The 23,994-nt window shown below is 41.0% G+C and overlaps 1 protein-coding gene across 4 annotated transcripts in view; it reads left to right on the top strand.

Annotated features, from left to right (window-relative positions):
- cdk14 (cyclin-dependent kinase 14) overlaps window positions 1-23,994 on the top strand; it is a 187,102-nt gene that overhangs the window by 83,784 nt on the left and 79,324 nt on the right. For all 4 annotated transcript variants that reach the window (XM_034288992.1, XM_010885138.3, XM_020041402.2 and 1 more), the window contains 3 exons: window positions 1,549-1,672; window positions 12,436-12,556; window positions 17,072-17,165. In XM_034288992.1, the coding sequence (XP_034144883.1) occupies window positions 1,549-1,672; window positions 12,436-12,556; window positions 17,072-17,165 (339 nt within the window). The remainder of the gene's footprint in view (window positions 1-1,548; window positions 1,673-12,435; window positions 12,557-17,071; window positions 17,166-23,994) is intronic.

Raw genomic sequence — 23,994 nt, 5'->3', positions numbered from 1 at the left:
GTATAAATATTCATTGAGTTTTTGTTAGCTCTCACGTGGATTAACTGAGCAGGCTAGATACTGAGCCATGGGGAGCAGAAAAGAACTGTCAAAAGACCTGCGTAACAAGGTAATGGAACTTTATAAAAATGCATACCGCCTGCAAGAATCCGTGGCCTCATAGACAACTATTACAAAAGACTGCATGGTGTCATTGATGCTAAAGGGGGTATTAAGAACTAACTATTAAGAACTATGGGTGTGCAGACTTTTGTACAGGGGTCGGTTCATTTCTTTCTAAGTTGCCTTGTTTTGTTTTATGATTGTACCATTCTGTTATAACCTACAGTTGAATATCCCATAAGAAATACAAGACATGCGTTTTGCCTGCTCACTCATGTTTTCTTTAAAAATTTTACAAATATTACCAATTCTCCAAGGGTATGCAAACTTTTGAGCACAACTGTATATGTATGTGATCATATACGTCAATGAAATATCTGGTCTGTGGTCCGAGTCTGTTGATTGCACTGTATTTGTACCAGTCCCCTGCAGCGTCACTGTGCTCTGGTACATGGGAAGTTCATTCCTTTCTAATGGAGTGCTGCGCTAGCCTTGCATTATTGTGTTGCCGAGACAATTTCAGAGCATTCTGTGTGTTTCGCATTCTTTGGATCTATCAAACGTGTGCATTAAGTGTTATGTGGACTCCACTTGGCAGAATTGGTACCAACAGGGGAAATTTGAACTTCTGTTGCCCACATACCCAGAATAGGCATAAAAGTTTCAGGGTTGACACTGTAGGTGTCAATGACGAGTCCGTTTCAAAATTAGCTAGTGCGAGTGGAGATGGGGAAACGTGCACAAGACTTGAAATCCCTGGTAAAATGTGGCCACATTGCTGTTTGCCCTTGTTGGTGTGAAAGCCCCTTTATGTTCAGTGTTCACTTTTGGCACTACAGGTTAGGTTGGATTAATGTTAGGCTTAGTGGTTAGGTATTTAAGGATAAGGTTAGGTTACATTTGGGGTTAGGGTTTAGGTAAAATAGTTATTTTTAATGGTACTAATTTGTCAGCCTTCACCTTGATAGTAAAACCTGTGTGTTTGTGCGTATGTTATTGAGTTAATAGTCTGATGTTAATACATTTTTGGTAGTTAATATCCCTGTGCTTGTATTTTTGTGTTTTGCCTGAATATAAATTAACAGTACCTACTACTTATTCTGACACTTGTTCTGACACATGTCTATGGGCTGGAAAACCTTTCCTATGACTTATTTTTACTTTTGTTTCTGAGCAAGGTGTGAATCATCTGGAAATATGGAGAATAAGAAGGATGTAGATACCAGCATGTATAAACAGCAGGACGTAAAACAGATGCATTTGAAGAAATAAATGACTATTTAGAAAGTAGTGGGTGACTGGAAAATCCACTGGAGACATACATGCAGATACATTGTGGAATCATTAACCATTGGCTTTCAGTTATTATTTTATTTTTCATGATAAATTAATTGAAAATGTAATCAAATTATGAGGGATAAACACTCAATCTCTCTTTCCATCCAGTTGTTCCTGTTCCAGTTGCTAAGAGGTTTGTCCTACATCCACCAGAGGTATATACTGCACCGTGATCTCAAGCCTCAGAACCTGCTCATCTCTGACACTGGAGAACTCAAACTGGCTGACTTTGGTAGGTGGCTTTGCTAATTTATCTGTCTGAGTACCATTATTTTTTGTCTGTACTTATCATTCTAATTTCCTATGCCTTTTTCTCTGTCTCTCTCTCACTCTCTCCATTTCACTCACGTGTTTGTGTGTTTGGTTTGTGCGTGTGTTTATATCAAACCTTTCCTGAAGCAGTAGCACCATATGGTCCGTCTCCTTTCATGGTGCCCAGCTCTGTAAATATTACCCACATGGTGTGACAGGTTTCCAGAGGCCTTCGGCTCAAACTCGCACCACATACCAGACAAAGACTGGCTTACACAGAGTACATTATCCTTCATTTTCTTCATCCTTTTATCCATCCCTTCACATGTCTCTCAATCCACCCCCCTAGCCACGCAGATGGGGACACCTTCATCTATAATGTAAAGCCCTCCACATTATGGAGTTGAATGATTATAGCAATGGAATTAGTAAATAAATAACGAATGGACAATGTTGAAGAATGGAATAATCCCTTCAAAATCCTGCTGTGGGTACAAACAAACTACACTGGAGTGTACAAACACACACTCACTCACAAAGTCAGCCCCTTGTGGAATCTTACTTAATGCGGGAGCTGGAGGCAGCAAGGTGTGTGTGTGTGTGTGTGTGTGTGTGTATGTTTGTGATCCAGATCTATCTGGGCTCCCACAAAGATAGTAAAACCTGACAAATTGGACTGCAGAAGTTTTTAGGTTTTTTGGCAGGTCCCCAATAGGAGAACCTTTTCCAGGTTATCAGTTCGACTTAGATTAAAAATTACAGGAGGCATTGTGTTTGGGTGAATTTTAGGTTAAGGCATTACTAGTAGGTTCAGGGTAAGGGTTAGTCGTTAGGGCCAGGTAAAATGTAGGCATAAAGGTTGGGTTACTGAAATTTAAGGTAAGAGTTAGGTTTAGGGCTGAGGAATAGCGCACATGGATTTTGGCATTTCAGGTCCCCACAAAGAGAGAAAAACAAACCGTGTGTTGTTGTTCCCTGGCTCGACAGTTGAAGACCAGGGGCCAAACAGGAACAGGAGATAAGAAGAGATGGAGGAGTCAAGTTGGAGAGATAGTGGGCAAGGGGATAAGGGGAGGTTGTTGTGAGGGGATTGGGGGCTTTGAGGATTTCTGTGAGAGGGGAGATGAGGCGAGCAAGGAGGAAAATGTTGATTGGCTTTTAGCCTGTGTTCTGTGGCCCAGGTGGTTGATTTTTTTTCAATTCATAACCAGCAGCTGGTCTCGTCTTTTTGGGACGGTTTCACAGACACAGATTAAGCCTAGTCAGGAAAAATCTAACTCAATAGAGATTCTCTATTGATTTGGATTTTTTTGTCCAGAACTAGGCTTAATCTGTGTCAGCAAAACCGTCCCTTTATGATGTTTTGTGTCCCAATGAAGCTCACACAAAAGTTAGGAAAAGCTTAGGTGGTTATTCTATAGGACAGATCAAAGATTAGCCAACAAACTGAAGCTTTGGGTGTATGTTTGTGTGACTATAATCACCTGTCACACACACACACAATACACACACCGAAAGGGTAATCATAAATACATTTTAACTTAACAATAAATGCATGAATTGTCAATGGAGATCCCCCTGCTGGAAGATCAGGGGATAGGTATTCATTCTGACTGGTTAAAATGAGAATTAGGGTTTGGGAAAAGCTTAAAACAAAACAAAATGAAAGGATTTGAACTCATAGCCTTTGAATCAGAGTTGGCATCTTAACTGCCAAACCACCATCTCTAACAACAACAACACCCTAGCAACGCTGTTGTTGTTAAATCAGTCTATTTAAATACAACTGTTCTCGCCAAGGCCCCTTGTGGCTGGTTTGAAGTCAAGTATAGGCGTTTCCCTCACCTGGAAAAACAAATACATTCGAAAAAGTATATCTGTAGCCTCCAAACACAGAAAGAAACAAACACATTCACACAGAGAATTGTGACAAGCTTATTTTCCTGAAGGGGAGAGAGTAGATCTGGTCAACGGCAGTTGCTTCTTCATTTTGATGATACATGAGACTTGGAGCATTGTGCTGGAATTTAGCACACACACACACTTAACTATAATGAGGGAGCTTCTCATTAAAGAATGCAGTTGAAACGTGTGTGTTTCTACACTCAACAGATGTTTTGAGTATCACAAAAAACATATCCAGCTGTGTGTACGAGCATCACCGTAAACATATCCTCCACTATCATGTCATTACCGCTTAGTGTATTGAGGCCTCACCTTGAAAACAGATGCAGTCTACTGTGGGTTTATATGACTATGACAGGACTGTGTTCTGTGTTAAGATGGTTGTGAAACAGCAAGAGAAAATGTCCTCTAGGTGCCATAAAAGCTATGTACGCACAAGTATCTTCCAAAAGACTGACACTGCACACTACTCACACATCTCCTGTCCCTCCCTTTACAGACACTGTGTGTGTGTTTGTATGTGAACGTGCATGCGTGTGTGTGCTAGGAATGGTTTCCTTGCTCTCCTAAGGATTAAAGCCACTCAGAGCATTGGGATTGGTGTGTATGGTGATAGAGTTTGAAGACAGCTGTTGTGGATAATGATCTGTGGAGAATGCAGCCATGTGGCAATGGCAATGAAGGAATCTGGTCTGAACGTTAGAGAAATCAGTATGAGGCACTTGGGCTTCCCTTGTGTCCTGCTAACTACACACAGACAGACTTTATAGCATGTGTGTGTGTTTGTTTTCTGTTTATTTGTGGGTGTGTGTCCTGCATTTTTGTGCATTTGTGCTGTGCGTACATTGTGTGGATGCGTAACAGAGCACAAACAATCCACTAATCCACTAAATCCAATAATTCTAGACATTTGTGACAGAATTCCTAAACGGGGTCCTATTGTAAGACTTGAGGTTGGCTTTTTTATTTTATTTTATAAAGGTCCGCATTCAGAGCTTTGTAATGGTATATAACACAGTACTGTTTGATAAAGTTGTAGGAAAGATATGCTGCTTTAAAAGTTGATAATCTGCTCTACTTAGTTCTGAGAAAAGAGGCTTGAGAAGATTCACACTTGCCAGATAGCTGGTCTGTTTACACCCATTCATCATAGTTCACACCCTCTTAGGCTTTAACACCACCCAGCTATTTAAGTATTCAAATGGAGAAACTCTGGCCTTGTGCTAAACTGGTCTGGTTGATCTCTATTTACACTGAAACAAAATTATAAACGCAACACTTTTGTTTTTGCCCCCATTTATCATGAGCCAAACTCAAAGATCTAAGACTTTCTCTGTGTACACAAAAGGTCTATTTCTCTCAAATATTGTTCACAAAACTGTCTAAATATGTGTTAGTGAGAACTTCTCCTTGCCGAGATAATCCATCCACTTCACAGGTGTGGCATATCAAGATGCTGATTAGACAACATAATTTTGTTCAGTGTAACTTGTACTATATCAAATAATAAAATAATAAAATAAAAATAAATGGTATGGGCTTCAAAATACATTTTGTAATATCCTACATTCCTACATCTTCTTCCGCTTCATCCGGGGCCGGGTCGCGGGGGCAGCAGTCTAAGCAGAGATGCCCAGACTTCCCTCTCCCCAGACACTTCCTCCAGCTCTTCCAGGGTGACACCAAGGTGTTCCCAGGCCAGCCGGGAGATGTAGTCCCTCCAGCGTGTCCTAGGTCTTCCCCGGGGTCTCCTCCTGGTGGGACGGGACCGGAACACCTTCCCAGGAAGGCGTTCTGGAGGAATCCGAAACAGATGCCCAAGCCACCTCAGCTGACCCCTCTTGATGTGGAGGAGCAGCGGCTCTACTCTGAGCTCCTCCCGGGTGACCGAGCTTCTTACCCTATCTCTAAGGGATCGCCCAGCCACCCTGCGGAGAAAGCTAATTTCGGCCGCCTGTATCCGGGATCTTGTCCTTTTCACCCATAGGTGAGAGTAGGAACGTAGATTGACCGGTAAATCGAGAGCTTCACCTTGGGGCTCAGCTCTTTCTTCACCACGACAGACTGATACATCGACTGCATTACTGCAGAAACTGCACTGATCCGTCTGTCAATCTCCCGTTCCATCCTTCCCTCACTCGTGAACAAGACCCCTAGATACTTAAACTCCTCCACTTGAGGCAGGCACTCTCCAGCAACCTGAAGTGGGCAAGCCACCCTTTTCTGACTGAGGACCATGGCCTCGGATTTGGAGGTACTGATTCTCATCCCCACCGCTTCACACTCGGCTTCAAACCGTCCCAGTGCATGCTGAAGGTCCTGGTTTGAAGGGGCCAACACGACAACATCATCCGGACTGGTTGTGGACTGGTTGGGAAAACTCCCATGAACCCTCCAGCACCCCGTAGGGGGTATAGAGCTGGTCCAGTGTTCCACGGCCCGGACGAAAACCACACTGTTCCTCCTGAATCCGAGGTTCTACTATCGGCCTTATTGTCCTCTCCAGTACCCTGGCATAGACTTTGCCGGGGAGGCTGAGAAGTGTGATCCCCTTGTAGTTGGAACACACCCTCCGGTCCCCCTTCTTAAAAAGAGGGACCACCACCCCGGTCGGCCATCCCAGAGGCACTGTCCCCGACCGCCACACGATGTTGCACAGGCATGTCAACCAAGACAGCCCCACAACATCCAGAGACTTGAGGTACTCAGGGAGGATCTCATCCACCCCCGGTGCCTTGCCACCGAGGAGTTTCTTGACTACCTCTGTGACTTCAGCCCGGGAATTTTGTAATATATTTTCTATAATACATTACAATTGTAATGAGAGCATTGTTGAGGGTGAAATACATATGGACAAACCTGAAATGTATTTATACATTTTTAAATACATTTCGGAATAAAAGCTGAAATATATTTTGATAGCTGAAATTTATTTTGAATAAAGATAAATGTGTGTATACATTTTTAAATACATTTCAGAACAAAAGGTGAAATACATTTTGAAACCTGAAATGTATTTTGAATTAAGTTAAATGTATTTATACATTTATAAATACATTTCAGAGTAAAAGGTAAAATACAATTTGATACCTTAAATTTATTTTGAATAAAGATTAATGTATTTGACATATATTCATCATATATTTTACATACATTTTGCTTTGCAAAAATATATTTATTTTCCATATGGGTCAGCTATTGCATCAGACCTTCAACCGCAGCACATATTTACTAGGGCTGCAACGGTACACGTATTCATAACCATACGGTACGGGGTGCTATTCATGGTTCACACAAACCGAATACATTAAAAATTAAATAAATAAATAAACAGCTACTTTATGTTGAATTGCCCTCTTCAATTAATCAGATTGATATGAATATATTCTGTATATAGTTACAGTGGGGAGAACAAGTATTTGATACACTGCCGATATTGCAGGTTTTCCTACTTACAAAGTATGTAGAGGTCATACATTGTATAATTTTTAAGTAATTCATTTGCGTTTTATTGCATGACATAAGTACCAGGGATTTTGGCCCATTCATCCATACAGATCCTTCAGGTTTCGGGGCTGTCGCTGGGCAATACGGACTTCCAGCTCCCTCCAAAGATTTTCTATTTGGTTCAGGTCTGGAGACTGGCTAGGCCACTCCAGGACCTTGAGATGCTTCTTACAGAGCCACGGGCCTGGACATGCGCTGGCTTGAGCAGGGGGACCTTGCGTGCGCTGCAGGATTTTAATCCATGACGGCGTTGTGTGTTACTAATGGAGTTCTTTGAAACTGTGGTCCCAGCTATCTTGAGGTCATTGACCAGGTCCTGCCGTGTAGTTCTGGTCTGATCCCTCACCTTCCTCATGATCATTGATGCCCCACAAGGTGAGATCTTGCATGGAGCCCCTGACCGAGGGAGATTGACCGTCATCTTGAACTTCTTCCATTTTCTAATAATTGCGCCAACAGTTGCCTTCTCACCAAGCTGCTTGCCTGTTGTCCTGTAGCCCATCCCAGCCTTGTGCAGGTCTGCAATTTTATCCCTGATGTCCTTACACAGCTCTCTGGTCTTGGCCATTGTGGAGAGGTTGGAGTCTGTTTGATTGAGTGTGTGGACAGGTGTCTTTTATACAGGTAACGAGTTCAAACAGGTGCAGTTAATACAGGTAATGAGTGGAGAACAGGAGGGCTTCTTAAAGAAAAACGAACAGGTCTGTGAGAGCCGGAATTCTAACTGGTTGGTATGTGATCAAATACTTATGTCATGCAATAAAATGCAAATTAATTATTTATAGATCACACAATGTGATTTTCTGGATTTTTGTTTTTCTCACAGTTGAAGCGTACCTATGATAAAAATTACAGACCTCTACATGCTTTGTAAGTAGGAAAACCTACTAAATCGGCATTGTATCAAATACTTGTTCTCCCCACTGTATCTTTGCAATATTATCAGGTAAATGTTTATTTATTTTTTTATGCTGAGGAAAAACTGTAAAATGTGGTGTTTTATGGTTTGTTTAATGATTTTAGTTTGCCACACAAGTGAAAATCGGAGTCTCAGTGTTTAATCAGAAAATGGAACTCCTGCCCTTACTGCTGCAACGGACCATCTGTATGCAAATGTGGTTTGATGATGCAATTAATTTTTTTCATTATTTTGTTGATGTGCTCGTTGATTCATTCATCAGACAGAAGTATTGATTGATGTTTTCTTTGTTAAGGGTGTATTAGGAAGCAGCTATGTGGTTCTCTTCTTGTGTATGTGTTTGTTACAAATTGTGTTAGGACTATTGTGTTAACCGGGCTAGTCAAATGTGTTTGTTAATGTCTGTGTATCTGTGTGCATATGTGTGTATGATGTCTTGGGCAAATATAAACAGACACAAGCAACGATTGCTGTGTCATTAAAATACACCTGTCTTTGATACCATCTTGAGGATCAACAGTGAGTAGAAATGTTAATATCCTGCACCCAGACAATAAAGCAATACCAGTATTCATCTTGTCTACACACACACACAGATGTTACACAGTACCCAAATTCTATCAAAGTCATGAATTACCTGCCAAGGGCATGCAATCTATCTTGGCCACCAGAAACCTGTGCATGATCAGGTGGAGAACCTGGAATAGGATGAGTAAGAGAAGTTTCACATGTTGCTGAAGTCCTATATCTTTAGCGAGAACTTCAGAAAATGGCTTGGTTGTTTGTCCTACAGGGGATAATGGAGTCTATTTCAGTCTCCTCTCGGGTTGTATTCTTCTTCATCTCCCTCTTCTGTTCCTACCCATCTCTTGCCTTCTGTTTTTTCTGAGCACCGGCGTTGCCGTGGGGACACAGTATAATGTATAATTTACCACTGACCTTCACACCCGGGGCTACTGTGTGTATATGAGTTTGCCTGTGTGTGTGTGTGTGAGAGCATGTGTGCAAATGTGTGTATACATACACGTGTGGGTGTGTGACCTTCATCCAGGACAACCTGGAAGGGAATGCCAGCCTGGCATAGAGTGAAAGTGTCCTTTTAAAGCCAAGTGTGTCTGGTGTCAGTGTTTGTAGTGTGATGGTCTGTGTGTGTTAGCGCATGTGTGTAAAGCCCAGGGGTCAGGCCTTTTCAGCCGAAGCCTCTCTCAGTGGGTGTCAGGTATTCTCTGATGTAGAATGTCATGGCCACAGGGCACACATTTTTTTTTCAAAAGAGACAAATGTATCCATAATTCTGTTTTGTGCTGTAACTGTTGTGACTACTCCAAAGGAACAGAAGATGGGGAATTCAATCACCTAGTTCCTTGAGTGCAAAAACAATTTTGGGTTCACGCTATATTTTTATGTTCTATTCTCCCCTCCATTTCTACTTCTCTATATGCCTATCCTCCCTCACTTACCTTACATACTTCCCCTTTTTGACGACCGTGTAAAATGGCCAGTGGCAAACGATATGCGTAGACGCTATTTGTGGTGGAGGTAAACGTAGTAAGAAACGTTAGTTTCACGAATGGCCAATTAACTGTTAAAACGGCCCGTGGCAAATGAGCATTTGTTCAGGAAATACAGATGCTGGGTGTCAGTATAGACAGCTGGTAAATGTACAGCTCTGTGGTGTAGTGGTTAACGACGCAGCATTTCACTTGGGTGACCCGGGTTTGAATCTTGAGGTGGCAACACTTTCTGTTGTGGGCCGGCTGAACTAGGCTTGCCTGGTTTCTGGTTTTACTGTCCTGTCGATCCATTTTAAAGTACAGTATTCCTTGTTATTCTATTGTCCTGCTTACATGCAGAGGTCACTTAATATGTCTTACAGCACAGGCTCAGCATTTCCAAAATGATACAGATTGGCCAGATAGTGATGCTATAACAGTTAATAAAAATCCTTTGGCAAGTACATGCAATATGGACAATGTCCTCTCAATGCAATATATTTCAGACTACTACCTAAAACAAGAGTCACTACTGACCATTGAGCATTTACCTAATGTAACAGGGAGGGACATAGGGAATGACACATGACAGTGTTCCGGGCCCTGGAGGGTGTTTTATTAACAGAAACCTATGAGAAAGTGAGTGGAACAGTCAAAAGGCAAACTGCTCTCCATGGCCCGCTGTGTCGTTTCTGGGGCAAACTCACAATACTGTTTTCAGTGGAATGGGTGCGGGTGGTCGAAAACTAGATCGTCTCTACCCGTCATTTCCAGATTTTCTTTCTCTCCTCTGCTGCAGTTGTGTCGCTGAAGCAGAAAAGGGCAGCATAGTCCGGCGTTGCATTGTGGCTCTTTGTTTTCCCTTTTGCATCGTCTGCTTCTCCTTCTGCCCTGGGCCAGAGGGTCTCTTGGGCCTATTTGTACTTGCCCTGATGAGGTCATGATGTGTGAGGGAGGAGTTAGCCTTACTGGCTGCCCCCGGAATGTTCTGGAACCTGCTATCTTCTTCTCTTGGGGGCATTGGTGCGATGTGTATGCAGGAGGGGGCGTATTCACACCACAATGGGTGTACATCCCAGTCAAGGATTTGCAAAACACTCTTTGCACTATTTTTCTCCCGAAACTTGATGCAGTTTGTGATTAACCCAATGCCTCATCGCCACAACCTCTGGTGGACCCTGTCAGTTTCAAGAAATATTTTCCTCAGAAGCAAATCTGATGCAGTTCTCCTTCTTATCATGTTGCTTAATATATGCAAGACCATTCATATTGAGCACACTGTGGTGGTATAACAACATATGTGTTCCCCATGGACGTCTGCACAGCCCATCAAGCTAACCATCAACGACACAGACTTGCTTTTTCCCCCAGGATAATTACTTTCATTAATTCTCTGAAACAATTTAGAAACCGTTTTAATCACTACTGAAAATAATCCACCCTTCTAGCACTGCTGATAACTAACATACTAAACACATTCACAAAGGCTGACACCAGTGGCAGGAAGTCACTCTATGTTTTAATGAACCGACCTCACCACTTGGGAGGACATCTAGCTAAATGCCACCAGACCCATTAAAACCAGCTGGCTATATTGTCCCACTACCCACATAAGCATGCACGCACACACACACGTGCACACTGCACTCACTTAGTGTTGTTTTGTCTGCTGCTTAGGGAATGTTGTCATTGGTGTTAGATGTAGTGCATGGAAATGGGATGTTGTAGCTCCTGATGAAATTTGGATTTTCCTATATAGTTGTGCTCAAAAGTCTGCATACCCTTAGTTCTTAAAACTATTGCCCTATTTAGCATCAATGACAGCGTGCAGTCTTTTGTAATATTTGTCTGTGCGGCCCCAAATCCTTGTAGGTGGTATAGCTGCCGATTCATCTTGGCAAAATGTCTCCTGGTCATGCAAAGTCTTTGGTCGTCTTGCATGAACCGCACGTTTGAGATCTCCACAGAGTGGCTCGATGATATTAAGGTCAGGAGACTGTGATGGCCACTCCAGAACCTTCACCTTTTTCTGCTGTAACCACTGGAGGGTCAACTCGGCCTTGTGCTTAGGGTCATTGTCGTGTTGGAAAGTCCAAGAGCTTCCCATGCGCAGCTTTCATGCAGAAGAATGCACATTGTCTGCCAGTATTTTGTGATAATATGCTGCAGTTATCTTGCCATACATTTTCACAAGATTCCCTGTGCCTTTAGAGCTCACACACCCACAGAACATATTTACTGTATTTCTCCTGAGGTTACCTGTGGGTTTTTCTTTGTGTCCCGAATAATTCTTCTGGCAATTTTGGCTGAAATCTTTCTTGGTCTACCTGACCTTGGCTTGGTATAACCCATGTTGTGGTAAGCCTAAAATAATACTGTTTGCGGTTATGTTGCGACTATTTCTGGTGGATTTTCAAAGTATGCATTTGTGCATGCTTTTTGGGTCAGGATAGACAAATATTTCGCTGGCTACAACCTTCCGTAGCTATGTTATAGTAAGTCTAAAATAAAACTGTTTATATTGCGACTACTTCTGGTGGATTTAAAATATTTTACCACAATATAGGCTTGATCAAAACCCCTTGGCCAGTAAAATAGTCGGGGTTTCACGATTCACTCATCTTTTCACATGATGACAAAGCGAGTTATCGTCACCTATATTGATAGTTATTGCATAAATGTAATTCATGAATGAAAGTGCACTTGGTAACCATGTTTATCACGTTTAATTGCAGGCTGGCTGGACTAGGCTTGTCTGGTTCCTTTTCTTGTTTGTTTCTGATTGTGTGTTTCTTCCAGTGCATATGAGTTTCTGACAGTGGATTTGAGTTTTTACATCCTATTATTACAGAGATTCTGACTTGTATGGACGCACTCTGAAACAGGCGTTTTTATGTTTTGTGTTTGCTCTATTTTCAGGCCTGGCGCGGGCAAAGTCAGTACCCAGCCACACCTACTCTAATGAGGTGGTGACCCTGTGGTATCGTCCCCCTGATGTTCTCCTGGGATCCACAGACTACTCCACCTGCCTGGACATGTGGTGGGTACTGCCTTTGACCTTTGACCTTTTGCCAGATTAGTCTCCACAACAGGAAGAATATTGCCTATGGAGACAGACAGACGGACAGGGTCTTGAGTCGGGATATGGACAGGTTTCTCCCAGAGCCGCCATCCAGGCTGTGAAATTATCCATAACAATGCTAATCACTGGACAGGCAGTCCTCAGGGATTCCCCATTCCATGGACCTCAGCTGCACCTCACTGTAGGTAATTAGTCTTGCAGGGGGGTGGAAGCGGCAGGGGGTTAAAGGGGCAGTAGAGCAAGTGCATAAATCTACAGGGCACTTTTCCACTTAACTAAAACAGGAGCCGAGTATGGAAAAACCTACAAAGGCACTTTAAAAGTTGTGTTCCATTAACATGCAGCACCCACAATTACCCTACTGTGCTTTGTGATGGTTGGTGTAACAGTACGTCTCCCCATATTCATCACATTTGGATTTAGATGTGACAAAAAGAAAGCATGGGGTTGAACAGAAAATGGATTCTTCCTCTTGCTATTTTTATGGCTGTTATCACCTCAGTGATTTCCCCATCCAACTGTCGGTCAGACCAACCAGCCGGAGAGACAGGCAAACAGACAGATAGATAGACAAAGAGGGATGTGTGATTGGAGGTGGGAAGGTAGTGGTTAAAAACATTCTTTACACTGTAGATCGCTACTCTGCAAAAATTGCCAAAAGATGGCGATGTGTCATGTTAGTGGCAGAACAATGGATTGTTTTGAACTGCAGAAAAAAGGTACCATTTACATTTTATTTTTGAGTTCACTGGCTTAACTGCACAAGCCACAAGCGGTCTTAAGAGGAGTTCTTGGAAAAAAGGAAAATGTAAAATTTGCAACTGACATTTATCACACAAAAAGTATATGGTATGTACGATTGTCCTCCAAGATTTTTTGTTGCTGTGGTGGGACTTTCTATGTGGGGGGCAAGATATGAACTATTAGCACAAACCGCTTGTATTCACTTGTTGACATCTTCTCCATCTTCTGAATGTAATTTAACTGTCATCACTGTGTAAAACAAATTTCTTATATCGTTGGTGGTCTTTGGATGTGGAATAATTTACTGAGGAGTAATTTGTTCAAATTCGCTGTTCCTTAAATGCACAAACTTTTTCTAGGCAGGGAATCAAGTAAACATTTTGATACAGTAGCAAACATGCAACTCTTCACACCATAAAATACAAAACAAACAGGTATGCTGTGTAATAATTCCAAAGTAATACAATTATTTCTATTGACGAGTAACATGGTTTATTCCAGCTTAATTTCCAATCTTGTGATCGGAGTCTAATGAAAAATATATCAGATATTTCAGCTGACTCTGAAAGGTGGTTACCGTGGTAACAGAGACAACAGCACTTGTGCACGTTAGTTTGCCGCCACTGGCTAGCTGACTATCTAGAATGACTAGAATTGTACTGTCATGTAGTACTTTGACGTGGTTGCTAACAGTTGAGGTTTCAACACAAACTAACAATGAACAACAACAGATCTGATGCACAGATGTTAGGAAAAAAATCCTAGTAGGATAGTTACTTAGGAAGAAACCTAGAGAGGAACCAGACTCTGAGGAATGGCCAGTCCTCTTCTGGCTGTGCCAGGTGAAGATTATAAGAATTACAGGACCTTTTGGGCCACGGCAATGTTCAGAGGGCAAGCAGGTCAATAGATGCCTGTGGGCTGGGTCCAGAGTTTTAAACAGATTCCAAGTCAGTTGCATAAGCAGGTGGACAAGAACAATCAGGTGTCGTGAGGGCTGTGGCAGCATGGATCATCAAGCAGCAACTTGATCTGCAACACAACCACAAAGACTTTGGTAAGGTGCTACAAGTCATTCAGGCCAGGTAGCCCTGAGGCGTGGTCCAAGGGCTCATGTCCTTCTAGGGACTGACAGTGGGATCAAGAGACACTATGGTCTTATCCGAAGGTATCCACAGAGAAGACCATCCAGTCAGGATTGGTGTTAGACACTGTGGCTTGTAGGCATCACCATGTCTCCGTCTAACCATTAGACGACCAGGTGCTGAAAATTTGACTTGTCAGAGAAGATGACCTTACTCCATTCCTCTACGGTCCAATCCTTATGGTTTTTTGCAAACTTCAGCCTGGATCTTCTTTGCTTCTCATTGATGTAGGGCTTTTTTCTAGCTTTGTATGACTTCAGCCCTGCCCCTAGGAGCCTGTTTGAACTGTCCTCACCGTGCACTTCACCCCAGCTGCTGTTTGCCATTCTTACTGTAGGTCACTTGATGTCATCCTACGGTTGTTGAGTGACATTCGAATTAGTTGACGGTCATCTCGGTCAGTGGACAGTCGTTTTGCCCTCTGCCAGTCTATAGCTTTGTTGTCCCCAATGTCTGTTGCTTGACCTTGTTCTTATTAACCACTGTCTTTGACATTTTCAGGATGGAAGCAACCTGACGCTCACTGTATCACTCTGCCAGTAAAGCCAGAATCAAACCCTTTTCCTCACTCAAAGCTTTTCTTTTCAACTCGTTTTTCATGCTGAATAGTAATGTTTTCATTCAAATTACCTTTGAGGTACAACTTGCACTGTTTTTCCCACCCAGCTGTTCCTATTGCAAGAGGATAGTGATGACCACAGCAGTTAAATTAGATTTGGGTCAGGTAATCACCTAATCAGTACCTCATTAAGTAAAACGAGGTGTGCCTGTGTTGGAATTTAAAAGACACTGGAAAGGAATGGCTGCCATATTTGAAGTGGTCCCTTAATTTTTTCCAGAGCCTTATGTTCGTATATATTTATATATTCTAGATTCATTACATATAAAGTGAAACATTTCAAGCCTTTTTTGTTTCAGTCTTGATGATTATGGCTTAAATCAAAAATCCAGTCTCTCAAAATGTTAGAATAAAAAATGTGTAATACAGAAATGTCGACCTGAGAAGAGCACTAATAAGCTAATTAACTCAAAACACTTGCAAAGTTTTCCTAAGGATGTTAATTTATGCACTCAATACTTGGTCAAAGCTCCTTCTGCACGAATTCAGCCTGTGGCAGTGATTAGGTGTTATGGAAGACCTGGTTGCTTTGATAGTGGCCTTCAGCTTGTCTGTGTTGTTGGGTCTTGGGTATCTCATTTTCCTCTTGACAATACCCCACTGTGGACCACTGAGCAACCATCCAGTTCTTCACCCAGGTAAGACGCTTCTGACGTTGTCTCCGGTTCAAGAGTGGCTTAACACTAGGAATGCCACACTTGTAGCCCATTTCCTGGACACGTCTGTGTGTGGTGGCTCTTGATACACTGTCTCCAGCCTCAGTCCACTCCTTGTGAACTCCCCCAAGTTCTTGAATTGTCTTTGCTTGCCAATCCTCTCAAGTCTGCACTTACCCCTGTTGCTTGTGCATCTTTTCCTACCACACTTTTCCCTTCCAGTCAACTTTCTGTGCATTTGATTTGATACAGCACGCTGTGACCAGCCAGCCCTTTCAGCAATGACATTCTGTGGCTTACACTTGTGGAATCTGAGTATTAACAATTACATTATGTCCGTTTTATTGGAAATGAATGTGCTTAGATAATGAGAACAACAGAAACATCTCTGTTTAGATTATCTCTCTATAGGTTGCGCGTGGATAACCACAGGAAAGTTTACAGTGACCATCTGGCCTGGGGGGTAAACTTCTAGAAACATGATCTGTGCTCGGTAGAAACGCCCTTAATGTATAGGCTAGCTGTACATTGAGAAGATAATGGAACATTCAACGAATGACATCTGTGCTGCAATTTTCCAATAAACTTGAGCGAACTTCTCCCTTGATTTGATACGGGTTCTACATTATTTGACCACTATACATAGCCGCTGATTTCTAACACCCTCCTCGTGGGGGGTTTCAATGAGTGTCTTCTGGACAACTGTCAAGTCAGCAGTCTTCCCCATGATTGTTGTTGTGTGTACTGAACCAGACTGAGAGATTCAAGGCTCAGGGAGTTAATAAGCTGATTAGAGCTGTTCTCAGGTTGACATTTCTGTATTGTAAATTTTTATATTTTTGTATATTTTGAGATACTGGAATTTTTATATCTATGAGCTGTAAGCCATAATCATCGAAATTGAAACAAAAAAGGCCTGAAATGTTTCACTTTGTGTAATTAATCTAGAATATATGAAGGTGTCCCTTTTTGATTTGAATTATAGAAAAAAATGAACTTTTCCACAATTGTTTTTTTTTTTTTATGCAGCTGTATATGCGTAAGGGCAAGGAAAATATTGTACACCCTATTTGGGCACTGCTCTAGGAAATTATGATATCCATCATATATCCATGTATACATAAAGGATTATATACCACCACAGTTAATTATTAGCGATTCAATGTACTGGTTGTGAATTTCTAATATCCAAAAACATATTTGAGTACTACACTGAAAATAAAATAAAGATGAAATGTTCTTCATAGAGAAGTTTGAATGCAGACTGCTGATGAATTGGGAGATTTCATACTGTGTTTGCTGTCTCCAGGGGTGTTGGGTGTATCTTCATTGAGATGATCCAAGGAGTGGCAGCGTTCCCTGGGATGAAGGATATACAGGATCAGCTTGAGAGGATATTCCTGGTAAGTCATCTATGTGTGTGTATTCAAGATTTATTTACGTAGTACGGATTGAAAACCGTCTCTCCACAAGGAAAGATGAAAACTCCACCTTAAGAGTAAGGTTTAATATTAGAGTTAGTGGTTTGGAGGTGCCCTTAGATATTTGTGATGCAAGTTTCAGGACTCGTCATTGTATTTTTTTTTAACTAAAGGGGGGATGAGCCTGTTTTTGTAATATAGGAGAAAATGTTTATCACTCTTGCGAAAACCTCTAACATGTATTACATTGCTTCAAAATTGTTAAATCAATGAATTCTTTGCAAAGTTTGAATCCTGGTCACGGATTAGCCCAGGGGTCCCATCCAGAGTAAGGGGGTTATTTATAGAATGATGCTGCCTTTAGCACTCTAGTGACTCCTTGTGCAGGCATTCCTTCCAACTTGTAAGGATTCATGCTGCTTGCTTGTCCAAGCATAAAAATTAAAACGAAAATCTGGAGAAAATATTGATTTACATTTTACTTGTTATTCATATTGCAATCATTTCGGGCACAGATTGTAATATCTGCACCATTTTTTTTTTCTTTAAAACTAAGACCTTTTCAGGACTGATCAGAACACATTTTTCTTATGGCTCTGTGGTGTTCCACTAGCCTTGCGAAAGCCGCCTGATCCCACAAATTTTCCACATTCATCTGGTCAGGTTTTGTAGGCTTTTTTGGAGCCAGTTACCATTTAAACTGGGACAATCGGTGCACTAATAATGAATTATGGGTGTGGTCTAGGTGATGAAGATTACCAACCTGAATTGTTTTTTCAGGAATGTTTTAACAATGTTAAACCACATGCTATTAGTGTTTGTTAACTTTGTTTACATTTGTTGTTTTAGTTTTTTTGAGTATTATCTTGGTACTCGCTAAGGTGCCTTTGATGAGTATATGTTCGTGGCAAAGACTTATTTTCAGGCTTGTTAATCAGCTAAACCTACTGATCTACTTGTTTGATTGTTGTTGCTCAGTGTACAGTACGGGTTGTTGTTGTTGTTAATAATGGGGCTTTGGTACTGTGTCATGTACATTAATGGTTTGATTAGTTAGATGTTGATTCAATCACATTCAAGCTTTACTTTTCTCAACACCTATTGGAAACCCCCATCCCAAATGGTTTGAATCTCAGCCTGACCAGAGTGATATCTGTGTAGCGTTTAAATGTAAGTTTGCCTGATCAGATGGCTGTGAGAGGCTCTTCCACAGCAGCAGAGTGATATTTGGGACATTGAATCGCATTAAAATCATAGAATCGAAATTGCAAGCCATAATACAGAATTGTGAGAGTTATTAGAATCACAATAGACAAAACTTGGCACTTAGCAACCTTAAAAATATTGTACGATGTGGTTCATGATAACAAAAGCCAGCCCCACAACCTTACCTTTTCTTGGCCCACAGAAAATTTGCTTGAATATAATATCTGCTTGCAAAAATGGTTATGTTCTACTGGGAAACCTTAGGTCCTGCCATTCATGTGGATGTTACTTTGACACGTACCACCTACCTAAGCATTGTTGCAGACCATGTGCACCCTTTCATAGCAATGGTATTCCCTGATGGCATTGGCCTCTTTCTGCAGGATTATTTGCCCTGCCAGAAAGCAAGAATGGTTCAGGAATGGTTTGAGGAACACAACAACAAGTTCAAAGTGTTGACTCCGAATTCCCCAGATCTCAATCCAATCAAGCATCTGTGTGATGTGCTGGACAAACAAGTCCGATCCATGGAGGCCCCACCTCGCAATGTACATGACTTAAAGGATCTGTTGCTAACGTCGTGGTGCCAGATACCACAGCACACCTTCAGAGGTCTAGTTGAGTCCATGCCTCGACGATCAGGGCTGTTTTGGAGGCAAAAGGGGGACCTACACAATATTAGGCAGGTGGTCATAATGGTATGGCTGAACAATGTATATTCATCCACTGTCTACACTATTGATAAATGAGGCATCTGGTTTTTCAGAGATGTTAATCTCGCATAATCCTGAATGCCCTGTATGTTCTCCTGGAGTTGCATACTCATAGCCTCTTTTCAACTTTGCCCAAAATATTCCAAACGTTAGCGTTTGGTGCATGCATTTTCAACGAATGTTTAACAACTTCTGTAAATGTGTGCTCTCAATCAGCAACTTCATTGGATTTTCACCCATATATGCAGTAGAGATTCCTTTAGACCTGATCTTCGATAATTGAAATGAGAGGAGATAAAGACTCATCATTGTTGTCTCCCCTTTAATACATCACAGACTTTTGGCCACATTAACAAAACAAATCTATTTATCCAGTCAAATATAACATAGTGGCAAAATACATTTATTAATTAAATGGTTTGCTTTCAATTTTTTTAATGTTTTCTTTACAACCAAATGTTTACATACAGGCTTCTGGCATTGGTTAAGTTGCCATGGGTGTTTTCATCTTGCTTATGTTGTAGTTGCAAAACCTTTCATGAAATTGAATTGAAGGGACAGGGTCCTACATTCATTTATCCAATGGAAACTCTATTTTGCAACTAAAAAGTTTTGTTTAGCAGGATGAATACATACACACACTCCAGCCCAGGTTTTTATTATAACAAAGATCATTTTGGTTTTCTCTCCACAAGTAGGGTAGTCAAGTAATTGAACTGATGATACTTTTAAAATGCGTAATGCCAATGTATTATCTTAATTTCTTTTGTATGGTAAGGACAAGTATCAAGCTGTTTCCACTGGCTTAAAGAGAGAGGCTTATCAGAATAATCTGTCAGTGCAATGTTTTAACTAGGTAAAAAATAAAAGAAAATGTTTCCTTCAGTAGACTGCACTAGATTTAATTTTGTATTTTTTTTGTATTTTTCTTTTCATAAACATGCAATAGGTAGCTAACTGAAAGTCTGGTATTGGTTAGCTATGGGGAAGGAAGATATTTGCTTGTTTTGTGATTAGAGCTGGAGTGGAGCCTGGTAGCCTGTCTGCTCAGTCCCCCCAAAGCTCACAAGCATTCAAATATTTAGATTTAAAGAAGTCAAACAATCACTATGAAGTTAAGGAATAGATTGTTGTTACCAATATATTTGTTTTGGCTCATAATGGCTTCAATGACACCTATTTGTTCCTCATGTCAGTGGAAACAAACAGACACTAAAGGCATATAAAAGCCTAGAACCATGGGTAGATATTCACATTCCTTTCAAATCAAAACTTTTTGAGTACAGAGCAAAAGAAAAATGTAAATGTTTAACTGTCCCAATTATTACGGAGGACACTATGTATTTCTGAACATGTCTCATCAATATTTCACAGCAGTCTGAGGCCTGATGAGTCCTATAATCAGGTCCTGTCTCCTCCTCCATAATTGAAGTGGAGTGTTAATGGGGCCTGATGTGATTCATTCATATTCATTCATCTTCTGAAACAAGTTAATAATGAATGCTGACAATTACTGTGATGAGACAATGAGCGAGAGAAAGAGACATTGGGACAGAGATAGACATTTTTTTTGGCAGAGTCTGGAGTCAGATGTGGGTACAAGGAGTCAAGGACGTTGTCTGTCTGCTTGATTTTTTTCTATCTTTGTATAATAGAATGAGTAAATTAGTAAAATCAGGTGAAGTAAAACACTTATAGAAAAAGTTCTTATAGTTTCCTAGGTTAAGGTAAGGGCTAGGAATAGCGTTTGTTTGAGGTCAGGATTAGGGTTAGTTTAGGATGCACCAAATGCATCCTTGTTTCATACTCCCAGTCATCCATAAACCTTTGAAGACTCTTGGCTCTTCCAGGCATTGAAACATATTTTAAATATCATACCTCTCCGTTGTTACAACCCTAAACAAAATTATCAAATGCAAGCTATGTGTGTGAAATTATACAATTAAATACAATTACAGCAAGTAAATACAAATCAAACACTAGAGAATAGCCAGGGCCTGTATGAAATTACAAAAGATAAATTAACAATGTCAAACAGATTATCATGAGACTTGCACATATTGCACATTATTCAAAACACTTCTATCTAACATTGCTTTTGACACACAAAGTCATCAATATGTTGTAGGATATTATTGGGATTTTTGCCACATATACTAAAACATTTACACATGGAAGAATTGGCCCAGAAAAGTGTGGAGGCATACTTTTTTCATAGACTTCTTACTTGGCAAGGAAACCAGTCATTTAGAAATGTTTGGTTAAATATATATTCTGTGGAACATCGTAAATATTTCACATTTAAAAAAACTTGTCTCTGGAAACTGCCACTGTCTTTGGAAACTGCCTCTGCTTTATTTTCGTTGTGAAGTCATACAGTATGCAAATACCAAACCATTCTTGTGGCTTGTATTTTTCCTACTCTTCTGCCATAGTATTTAGATCTCTTAAGGCAGGCTATGAAAACAATTAGCAAATCATATTCTTCATATTTTATTATAGCCAATGGTTATATTGTTCTTTGGGAGATTAGGGGCTAACCTTTGCAGTAAAGTATGCATGCATGGAATGTTATTGATTTCTTTGTAGGATATTCAGATGTGATAAACATTTTAAATACATGGGAAAATGACCTTTATGAATAAATGTATGCAACGTTAAGCTACATGAGACATTAGACAATTAATTCACACAAATTACCAAACTGATACTTTGTTCAGTTACTGGCAAAATAAAAAGATTAATGAAACTGCGCTGCTATGGAACCTGTGTGTACTGTGTTGCATTTTGTGTAGTGCATGATTTGACCTTTTTCAACTTTACAAGATTACAGTATGTAACTATTTGCAGAGGAGTTTTGATGGTAGACACAAGATAAAACCCTGAGCAATATTGAAAAAAAGCGTGCACAAGGAAAACGATAGCTCTCGCTGCGTGTGTTTCGTAACACCATTTTAGCTGCGCTACGGTTTGCTTGCAAAAGAAGCAGACATCTCGATATAATTTTTTTATTTAAAGACCAGGAAGCCCAGGCATATAAAGTAGCATATTGTGACAAAACTTTGGTGAGTGATGTGTATCGCAGTTTTTTTTTTTATTACTTTGACCTTACTGAACCAAGCTGTTGTGTAGTCGAGTGCTCATTGCTGCTCTGTATACACTACTGTTCAAAAGTTTGGGGTCACTTAGAAATATCCTTGTTTTTGAAAGAAAACTGAAAATCTATATATCTATATTGGCATACTGTAATTCATGAAGAATTTAAAACATACCCCGTTAAACTGATTGAGTGCAGGAGTTTGACTATTACTAAACAGAAAAGGTGGAGGGATAACGTGTTTACAGCAGGGCTTCCGTGAGGAACATTCATAACATGAAGTCATCATCATCATCATCTTCCGCTTATCCGGGACCGGGTCGCGGGGGCAGCAGTCTAAGCAGAGATGCCCAGACATCCCTCTCCCTAGACACTTCCTCCAGCTCTTCCGGGGGGACACAGAGGCATTCCCAGGCCAGCCAGGAGACATAGTCCCTCCAGCGTGTCCTAAGTCTTCCCCGGGGTCTCCTCCCGGTGGGACAGGACCGGAACACCTTCCCAGGAAGACGTTCCGGAAGCATCCGAAACAGATGCCCAAGCCACCTCAGCTGACCCCTCTCGATGTGGAGGAGCAGCGGCTCTACTCTGAGCTCCCCCCGGGTGACCGAGCTTCTCACCCTATCTCTAAGGGATCGCCCAGCCACCCTGCGGAGAAAGCTCATTTCGGCCACCTGTATCCTGGATCTTGTCCTTTCGGTCATGACCCAAAGCTCATGACCATAGGTGAGAGTAGGAACGTAGATTGACCGGTAACATGAAGTCGGGTAGGATATCTATTTTGTGCATGTCATAAGTAGTTTTTCCAACAATTGTTTGCACCTTCAAACTCTGTTCATCTTTGCTTGACATCATGGGAAAATCCAAAAGAAATCAGCCAAGACCTCCAAAGGTCTTGTTCATCCTTGGGAGCAATTTCCAAATGCCTGAAGGTAGCGCGTTTATCTGAACAAACAATAGTATGCAAGTATAAACACCATGGGACCACGCAGCCGTCATACCCCACAGGAAGGAGATGCGTTCCGCCTCTTAGAGATGAACGTGCTTTGGTGTAGAAAGTGCAAATCAATCCCAGAACAACAGCAAAGGACCATGTGAAGATGCTGGCGGAAACAGGTACTAAATATAAAATATATATAGGAGTAAACGAGTCCTATATCGACATAATCTGAAAGGCCACTCAGCAAGGAAGAAGCCACTGCTCCCAACTGCTCTAAAAAAAGCCAGACAACTGTTTGCAACTGCACATGGGGACACAGATCGTACATTTTGGAGAAATGTCCTCTGGTCTGATGGAACAAATATTGAACTGTTTAGCCATAATGACCATCATTATGTTTGGAGGAAAAAGGTTGAGGCTTGCAAGCCAAAGAACAAACCTGACTCATTTACACCCGTTCTGTCAAGAGAAATTGTGGAAGGCTACCCAAAACATTTGACCAAAATTAAACAAGTTAAAGTCAATGGTACCAAATACTAATTGAGTGTATGTAAACTTTTGACCCACTGGGAATGTGTTGAAAGACATAAAAGCTGAAATAAATAATTTACTCTATTATTATTCTGACATTTCACCTTCTTAAAATAAAGTGATGATCCTAACCGACCTAAGATAGAGAATTCTTACCAGTAATAAATGTCAGGAATTGTGAACAACTGAGTTTAAATATACACTCACCTAAAGGATTATTAGGAACACCATACTAATACTGTGTTTGACCCCCTTTCGCCTTCAGAACTGCCTTAATTCTACGTGGCATTGATTCAACAAGGTGCTGAAAGCATTCTTTAGAAATGT

The sequence above is a fragment of the Esox lucius genome, chromosome 20 (assembly GCF_011004845.1).
Source record: "Esox lucius isolate fEsoLuc1 chromosome 20, fEsoLuc1.pri, whole genome shotgun sequence".
Lineage (NCBI taxonomy): Eukaryota > Metazoa > Chordata > Actinopteri > Esociformes > Esocidae > Esox > Esox lucius.
The sequence above is the reverse complement of the archived record's forward strand: the minus strand, read 5'-3'. Positions and strand labels throughout refer to the sequence as shown.